Below are 9338 nucleotides of genomic sequence, written 5' to 3' on the forward strand. Positions count from 1 at the left end.
TGTCAAAATTAGGTATGCAATTGCATACATGTATGGAAGCTTCAAAACACGACTGGGCACTTTCTGACGCTACATCGCTCTATTTATTTTCTCTTAAAATCCTTTTCCTATTGCCAAAAGTTTCCAATTCATGAATTTTTCAGTAGCAATGTTTTATGAAAATTATTTGACATGAGATTTCCATACAAAACACTGTTATTAAAAGACGTGTTTGCCTTCTCAAAATGGCATCTAAAACCGTTATAAGGCCTATTCATTGAACTGAGTGTCGCACTGTTTTACATTCTCTTTGTTTGACTGCATGACGTAAGTTGCAATAACTTCCTTAATGAAGGTCACGTATGAGACTTAAAAACAATATGGACGACACGCGGGCAAGATGTCTTAGAAAGTGCCTTGCCTTTGCATTCATCGTCATTGGGGTGGCATGGCTGCTTCTTATCATAGTCTTAGATTACTTTGAAAATAACACTTTCCATATTGTTTTGCACGTTGTGAGCGGCATATGGGTAAGTACTGGTTATTGCTGACAGAGCGTGAGGCTAGTACTACAGTTGTTTTACCAGATAATTTAAATATGGTCTTAAGGAACAACGACGTCGACGGCAACGAGAATGGCACAAAACAAAAGGTTTAATGAGTAAAAATCAATAGCTTTGTACGTGCTTGTGTTTTTGTAAATTTCTTTGCCGTCCTCTGCGCAACAACCGCGTGAAATGACCAAAATTCAAGATATTTTGGAGAATGCCGGAGCACACGACGGCGAATTTTTCATTTTCTGTCTTAACTTTAACACCGTTCCTACCAATTCTGTTCCAGAATACTTCGGCCGCACTGTACAAATTGAACGAACTAGAATAATTGCGAATTAGTAGAAATAACGCGAAGTTATGTTTTCAAGTGACGCTTTCGTTGCCGTCGCCGTCGTTATAATAATGACCAAAGATTATGTTATGCGGTTACAAACTTTGTTGACATATCGTACTCTGATAGCCAGAGTTTCATTACTAAATATTGAGGTTTTGTTAACTGTGGACAAGAGTACCCAACGAGAAAATTTTCAGAATTGATTTATAATTGCCTGAAACGGTTATTGGACATCCAATAAGGGATTTAAGGTTAATAATTAAACAACCGTGGGAAAATATTATCCGCTCTTCACAGCCAGCTAGCTGTTGATGCCTAATTCCAGTTGCCAGCCAGGATCCCTTTCGATGATGCCCTTTCCCAGCCAGCGCTACTTATGTAAAGCGGATTTGTATTGTGTGGATTGGGAAAGATTCTCGCACAGCCTCGGCTTAAATTTATAATTTACACAGGCGCTGCTGTCAAGCTATACATAAACAGGAAGCATATTATTAATAATTATAGTCTGAGTAAGCGCCGGAAAATGCATATATAATATTTCTGTGTATTGCTGTGCGGAATAATTACGCAGTCGTCTGCTTCAACTTATTTATAGAATGCATTATATAATATCTTGCCAGGACAACCAGTCAGCAGTTTAGGTGTTTATTAAAGAGAAAAATACCTTAAATGTAGTTTTTAATTCATACATGGCACTCGTGATATACATAAATTAACAACCACGTTCAAGGTATTAATTTTATCTGACTGATTACATGATGCTATCCTTAGTTAACATTGTTATATGTATATAAATCCCGTTTTCAAGACGACAAAAGCTACCTAATTAGTATTTTCACAGCCGCTAAAAAACAGACGTTGCCTTCGCGATTTCTCGTGACTTGAGAAACCTATTTTAATAACGATTAATTGCTTTTATTATTTTCTTTGGTTTCGTTGACGACGATGTTTGAATGACGTAAAGAAGTCGAAATAGCCAGACCCTGACCAAATCCAATGGCCCGGTACGAAGCCCTGTAAAAGTCCAATTGAAAACAAAAAATAAAGGAAAAACAAATCAACAAACAAACAAAAATGAAACACTGATACGATTGTTTGACATAAAAATGAGAACTCTGGCTTTCGCTAAATAGGAAAAAATGTCCTTACCAGAAATATTTCACGCTAAGTGCTCGCGCGGCTAACACGGAAAACTACAACAATGAAGAATAGAAAACTAGAAATGGCAACGTCAACCAAAAACAGGAACGAATTGTGCAAAACAATCACTAACATACATGAGTCTACGTATAGGGTTAATGCATAATAAGGTTTATAAGAACCTTTTTTCATAAGAATGTCGAGGCTGCCAGATCAACCAAAATTTAAATATTGGTTAATCTCAGCCTTGTCGGTTTGTCATAACCAGCAGTTCATAAACTGAAACCATATCTCAGCAGGTAATGCACTTTGATAGGTTTCCTGCTTACGTCCACATTGATTTACTGAGACACATGAGTGTATACCGTGTATATTTAAGAACATCTTAGGATTGTTTTCAGCCTCAAATCGCAAAAAATATATATAAGAACGTTCAGCCTCAGCTCCAAAATTAGTCGTTCTTATAAAAAAAAAAAACAGAATGTATACGGGGGGGGGGGGGGGGGGGGGTACTCCAAAAGAAATTGGGTGAGGGTGTGCGGCCCGCGTCCAAAAACCCTTACCCTATTTATGACCAAAATATGCGATTTTCCCTACCCTATTTATGACCTGAAGTAGCTTCTTCTAAAAAAATCGAACCCAGGACTAGAGTGCAAAAATCTATACCTTATTTATTTCCAAAATGGCGGCAAAATGGCTAAAAGCGATACCCTATTTATGACCAAAACAGCCGAAAAACCATACCCTTTGGCGCCGCACATACCTATAGAGCCCATATAAGGGAGTACCCCCAACCCCAGGAGTGTATACCAGAATGCGTGACCTAGACTTAACCTTTTTATGCTCTTTTGCAGAATTGCGTGACAGGTACACTTGGCATAACAAAAGAAAGAATGGTAAACGGCAACTCCTTTGTGAGTTTAAGATGTAAAATTATATTAACTTAAGGTTTCCTTATGTCAACACTTGATTCCCTCGTATAATCATTCGGCTATTTCCTTTTGATAACATAACATAACATAACATTTTAACATAACATAACATAACATTTTATTCAGAAGGCTACAACACAAATACAAAAATATCCTTAAACTTTAATGGCTTAGGGCGAGTTCACACTGGAGTAAATTCGTTTATTTAGGAAATAAATTAATAAAAACATGGCGTAAAATAAACGCGACCAGTCTAAACTTCCAAAACTTTCTAAATTGTTGCGGTTTGCCAAAATTTCCCCAAGGGAAGGGGAATGAAACAGTTGTTGCATTACACTATCATTCACGCCAGTATTAGGTACCTTAAGCAGAGAAGACCCAAAACGGAACTAAAAATTACATTTCATTTTCTGAATAAATTCGCAATAATTTCTATTAATTTAGTTTGTGTGGTCGTATCAAGAAAAGCTCATCAAATTCAAAGACAATGCTCTTTGTTTAGGTAATGTGGCCGATCTATCCATGATTTAACGTCCTAGGGGCCGCATTTAAGTTCAGAAAGAAAAGATGAAACTAAGCAACATGCGCTCACGTTCTCCATTAAATCATGAATGTCAGTGGTCATTTCAGGTTGTTGTTTTAGAGTAGACGGGAAAAGGCCCGGTCAAACGTTTTCAACTTTTAACCAACATTCCTTCAACAAAAGTATCACGGATGTTAGGCAAATGTAACATGAACAGAGTGTTCAAACAGTTCGGTTTCCAACGCAATTCAAAATTTTCAAGAGCAACGGAAATGTAGAATCGATGTTGAATAAAAGTTTAAACCAATTTAAATTTGATTCAACACGTTCTGAACATTTTTGTTACACTTTCAACAATGTTGAACGACCTGTTCAAACGCCTTGACATTTGGTTCAACAAAGTGTTGAATGCTTGTTGAAGCGAACATTGAAATCGTTTAAATGGGCCTAAAGAAATGTACTAAACTCTTGAAGAAATTCATCAGGCTAGTGAAGATAAACAGTCGATTTAAATGTTCTTAAATCATAGCCAGTCTTAACGTCTTATTGATGCTGATAGTTTCGATGACTGTCAGTCATCTTTATCAAAACTTGAAAAACATGAAAAGTGTCAGAAGCCTTAAATAGGCTTCTGAAGGTGTTAATTATTGCGATAAATGCGCAAAGTCACTCTGTAGACGCCCCCCCCCCCCCCCCCCCTTGGTTTGGGGGTGGAGATCACTTGTGTCCATATGGGAGAAAGCTGATAGGCTGCCTCGTCCCTGTGCATAGTAGGAGTGTTCGATCTAATACATATGCTTTCCTTAATCCATCGCTTAAACTAATTGTCGCTTTCCTGCTCAACTATTTCACTTGCTTCCCAATTCATAATGTGAGCTACTATGAACAGGGACGAGGGAGCCTATCAGCTTTCTCCCATATGGACACAAGTGATCTCCACCCCCAAACCAGGGGGGAGGGGGCGTCTACAGAGTGACTTTGCGCATTTATCGCAATAATTAACACCTTCAGAAGCCTATGGCTTCTGACACTTTTCATGTTTTTCAAGTTTGGATAAAGATAGCTGACAGTTATCGAAACTGTCAGCATCAATAAGACGTTAAGACTGGCTATGATTTAAGAACGTTTAAATCGACAATGTACAACCGAACAGTGTCGAGTATCATCCGAAGATTTCCGACGAACTTTTCAGTGATTTCAATCTCTTTCGGGACTTAACGAACGGACATCTTATCATCCTCTGCAGCCTCGTTCCCAGGGCTTTTTTTCCTTTTAAAATTGGGAGTGGTGGAAAAAGACCCTTGCATCGGCTGGTCACGTGACCACCAAACACCCGAAAATCTTGGGTGTAATAAGTTAGCGGCGACTAGATTATGCATAATGTTGATATCGACTGGCGCTTCGCGCTCGCGATCGGCTAAATGCGCCTGTTATGCAGGCTACATAGAAGCTAAAATTTTGCTCAATACGAAATGCTCCAAACGGTGCAAGAAGCATATAGTCACAAACTGTGAACGGGCAAAACAAAACATCAAATTATAAAGAGATTAGGCGAAAGCCATAGGATTCAGAATACAAATATGACCTTGACTTCGCACTTTAACAGTATCAAACCGTTAGTCTTTTGTGATTGAATTCAAAGCTCAGACAAGGAGCGATGCTTTTGTGTCTCTTGAACGGCAAGAACCATCGCGGCAATAACATCTAGACGTTTTTAAAACTCCTCACTTGGACAGATTAAGAACAGGATGAAACTGAAAGGAATTAAGGAAGCTTACGGTGGCTTAGAAGCCATCCTAAGCCCAATAACTACACATTTTCGCCATTTCCGCAATCTTGCTACGATCACGGTAATATTGCGCAAAATTCGAGCCTCGATGTAGCTTGCATAACAGGCGTTTCAGTTTAGCCGGGCGCGAAACGCCAGTCGATATCCGCAAAATTATGTATAATCTAGTTGCCGCTAATTTATTATACCCAAGATTTTCGGATGTTTCATGGTCACGTGACCAGCCGATGCAAGGGTCCCCCCCTTGCCCTCCCAATTTTAAATGGAAAAAGACCTGGGAACGAGGTTGCTTCTTCTGACGACCTCACGGCTTCTAGAAACAAGTTATGACGCGCTCTGGGATTATCTTTGTTGACAACCTATTCCAAAGGCATAAACTACAGAGTTACTCTCAGGCAATGTTTAGGCACCTCAGCCGATTGTTTTGCTAATGTTTTCTCAGCTATAAGGTTAAACAAATGCAATTTCTCAAGTGTCAATTAAACATTTGGCCAGTTATTATGTTTCATATAACTTATCACGACCTCTAGCTTAAACGTGAGTTTTTGCCTTTCTTTCAGGGTCGTGTCTTTCTGTTTTTTGCCATCTTATCTGCTCTGCTTGGTGCCTTTATAGTTGGTGTGTACACTGCTGCACTCAAAGACGATGACCACTTTTTTTCTTTAAGACCTCAAGATGACGATGACGGACCAGGCGTTTTTTTCCTTTTTGTTACGTTGTCGTTAGTTGGTTTCCTTGAATGTGTGACCGGAATCTCTGCAGCCATTCACTACTGTACAGTGAACCCTGATTATTGCAGTCTGTGCAGGATCAACAACCAGCAGGTGAAGAACAAAAATGAATTTAAAAGGTTTAAGTGATTAATTAAACAACGAAAAGACAAATCGCGCGGAATATCGCCTGATACCGAAGGCGAGGTAGGCAAAAGTCAGGGGTTATTTTATAAGATTGAGCTGGATAATTCGCCGACTTTGTAATTAATTATTGAACTGTCAGTGAAAGGCTTGCTCTAACAACAAGGAAAGTGTTTTGCAAATCTATAAATTTCTGTTTTTGCCCTACAAAAACAGGTCGAGGAGCTTAACGTGAAATCAAATCTAATGAAAATTAATATGACTGACACAAATCCATTTTCAGGAAACTAATATAAAAACTCACTATAGACATCCCATTAATGATAACCTGTCTACCCTTTTCTGATATCAGGTGCAACATATGACGCATTCTGCCAACTGCACCACAACGGAAAGACCTACTGAGGTCTTTGGCGGTGGTTTAATGCACGAAGGCTATGAAATGGTTACTGCGCAGGCGTCAAGAGATCAAGAAGCCGAGCCTGTTAAGGTCCTTGTGCCTCCATACGAAGAGCGAGAAGGACAGCGCAAGTTTTTTCAAGGTCCTTCATTTGAGGCAACGTTTAGAACAGACAACCAGTGTCAGTTTTCTGCAAGGCCACCTATTATGACATATGTCTGACAACTTCATAGCAAAAAGGAACGTCATTAACTACTGTGATACTAAGGAAATTTGGAAAGTATTTTGGTATGTCTTGTCTATATATAACAATAACAACTTTATTTATCCACGGAATCCTTATCACTAAAACTGGTCTTTTAAAGAGCCGTGCGCATTAAACCTTGTGCTAAAAAGCTAAGGCATTAAAATTAACAAACACAATTGAAAAATCCTATAATAGGTGCTAAAACTAAGTTTGAAAAATTCTAAAATACAATAGCGGAATAGAAACTATTTAAAGTAGAAGCCTGCTTAGCCTCCGCTGACAGACTGTTCCATGTTACTGCGCCCCTATAACGAAAACTTTTCTCGAGGGCCTTAGTGTTCGGTCGCGGAATAAACAAGTTATGTTGTGCACCTCGCAGATTATGTCTTTGTTACCGTTTGTGCACTGAACACGCCTTCCATTTGGATGAAGTAGTAGTAGTGTAACAGAATTGTGAATTTTTAGCTCTAAGGAAAACCAATAGCCGTTTAACGTTTAACGTTTAACAACAATTTATTTTGCGCCAATAGTTTATCGGAAAACTCATCGATGACACTTTGTTTAGTACAAATTGTCTATTTGTTGAATACTGAACAAAATTATTTTTATAACGCCGATTTTGACATTCTTCAACGACTCTGGTGGTGTTCTGTTGTCAATTTATTTAATTGTGGCTGATTGTGCAGCTTCCATGTAATATGTCAAAAATAGGTATGCAATTGCGTACATGTGTATGGTGGCCTATGGCTATTAACTGAAAAATTGCCCCATATATAAAGAAAAAAACAATTGCAAAAGATAATTCAAAACAAAACTTAAATAAAAATACTACTTAAGTTAAAAGTAAAAAGCGTTGAAAATGAAAAAAAAATGAACATTAAAGTCAAAACAAAGCAAAATGGAAAACAAACTAAAATCCAAATAAAAAAAATTGTATACAAAAAGTGAACTTTAAAATGAAGACAAAAGTAAAGTAAAAGTGAAATGAAAACACACACAAAAAAACAGATCAAATTAAAATGAAAATAAAAGTAGATAAAAATTCCGATGAGCTTAGAGCTATCATAGTATACCAGCATCCCTCGCGCGCTGACGTCGGGCACTCGTGCAACAAGATGGCGGACGGAAGAAAGTTCAAGGCCAAGATGAAAAAGAAAATTGCAATTGCATACATGTGTCTGTTGCTAGGCAGTTGCTCTTATATTGAATTGTTGTAATCAGCATCGTCTAATTTAGAATCACGGAATTTGTAATAAAGTGCTAGGCCCGGCAGGAACTGCCTTGAGGGGTTTTACTGTTGGGAGAGTATAGTGTATTTATTTTTAAAAGAAGGCTTGGTTTTTGTATGGGGCGGATTAATTCTTATTGTGAGTGATTTATAATCGTAATAGGACTTAGTGATAACAAAATCGGACGACTGCACAGCGGAGGGCCTATTTGTTTAATCACGAGTATGATTACAGACAGAATTGGACGACACGAAGTCCTGTTACCAATTCATCACAACAAAATTTGAGAAAAAAAGCCAACAGTTTAACTTTTTGGGGGGTATAAATAAAGGACAACAATTGAGTTAAGGGCGTTCAAATGACGCGTACTGTCCGATTACACCAGGCATGACACGAAAACTGTCCAATTAAGAATGTACCATAGTTTCAATGATTTATTGACAATCATGCAAGTAAAATGGTAGTGTAAAATGTTGAAAATGGACTGTGCACTACACATAACAGCACCTGTCATAGGTTAAGTCATGGATGTACTTTGAGAAAAGAAAAATACGTGCTCCACCAAATTAGATTGGAAATCAAGCGAACTGGAACAGTTTAATATTGTACCGGTAAGTAAAACTAGAATGGGTACATGAAAACCCTATTACTACCATGACTGCGTACTAAACACAAATTTCTGAAACTGACCCTACAGTGAGTTCGCGTAATTGCTGACAAAAAAACACTTGGGTATAATATATTTAACAAATCGACGGCAGTTTTCTATGGTCTATACTCTTATAGACCATAAAATGACGTCAAAAAATGTTCAAAACTCAAGTGGTACCACGAACCGCAGGCGAGTGGGTTTTGGGCATTTTATGGCGTCATTTTATGGTCTATAAGAGTATAGACCATAGAAAACTGCCGTCGATTTGTTTTTTACAATAACATGGAAAAAGTACGAGCGGAATTGACTATTTTTTTCGTTGAGAAAGCGCGTGCGTTACATCTGACGTCATTTTTATTGTCTGTACTCTTATAGACAATAGCTACGAGCCAATCAGCGCGCGAGAATTTGGACAGTTATTGTAAAAACAATCTTACATGTGTTTCTTAAATCCATTAAAAGCCAAGCAAACCGTAAGAAAGACTAGAACATGCAGAATACATTTCGCTGTAATCTTTCCCGCCAACTATTTTTTAGTAGCAGTTCACGGCTGGTTCGCTATACAGGCAAATGTATGCAAAGTTTAAAACACGACTGGACGCTTTCTGGCGCTACATCACTCCTTTTTTTTTTTTTTTTTTTTTTTTTTTTTTTTTTCAATCCTTTTCGTATTGCCAAATAGTTTCCAATTCATGAATTTTTCAG

At 38.0% G+C, this 9338-nt stretch overlaps 1 protein-coding gene across 1 annotated transcript; it reads left to right on the plus strand.

Annotated features, from left to right (window-relative positions):
* The first annotated feature begins 115 nt into the window (after positions 1-115).
* On the plus strand, positions 116-6788 carry LOC146463186 (uncharacterized). The gene is made up of 3 exons (XM_085084797.1): positions 116-509; positions 5812-6075; positions 6458-6788. Exons 1-3 carry the CDS (start codon positions 342-344, stop codon positions 6725-6727), a joined length of 702 nt encoding a protein of 233 aa, XP_084940923.1. The 5' UTR covers positions 116-341; the 3' UTR covers positions 6728-6788.
* Positions 6789-9338: the final 2550 nt, after the last annotated feature.

This window comes from Pavona decussata, unplaced genomic scaffold (assembly GCF_977016875.1).
Source record: "Pavona decussata unplaced genomic scaffold, jaPavDecu1.1 SCAFFOLD_180, whole genome shotgun sequence".
NCBI classification, from domain to species: Eukaryota; Metazoa; Cnidaria; class Anthozoa; order Scleractinia; family Agariciidae; genus Pavona; species Pavona decussata.

Coding starts and splice junctions, on each gene's coding strand:
- LOC146463186 (XM_085084797.1), top strand. CDS start 342: ATGAGACTTAAAAACAATATGGACGACACGCGGGCAAGATGTCTTAGA. Junction 510..5,811: donor ACGTTGTGAGCGGCATATGG/GTAAGTACTGGT, acceptor CCTTTCTTTCAG/GGTCGTGTCTTTCTGTTTTT. Junction 6,076..6,457: donor GCAGGATCAACAACCAGCAG/GTGAAGAACAAA, acceptor TTCTGATATCAG/GTGCAACATATGACGCATTC.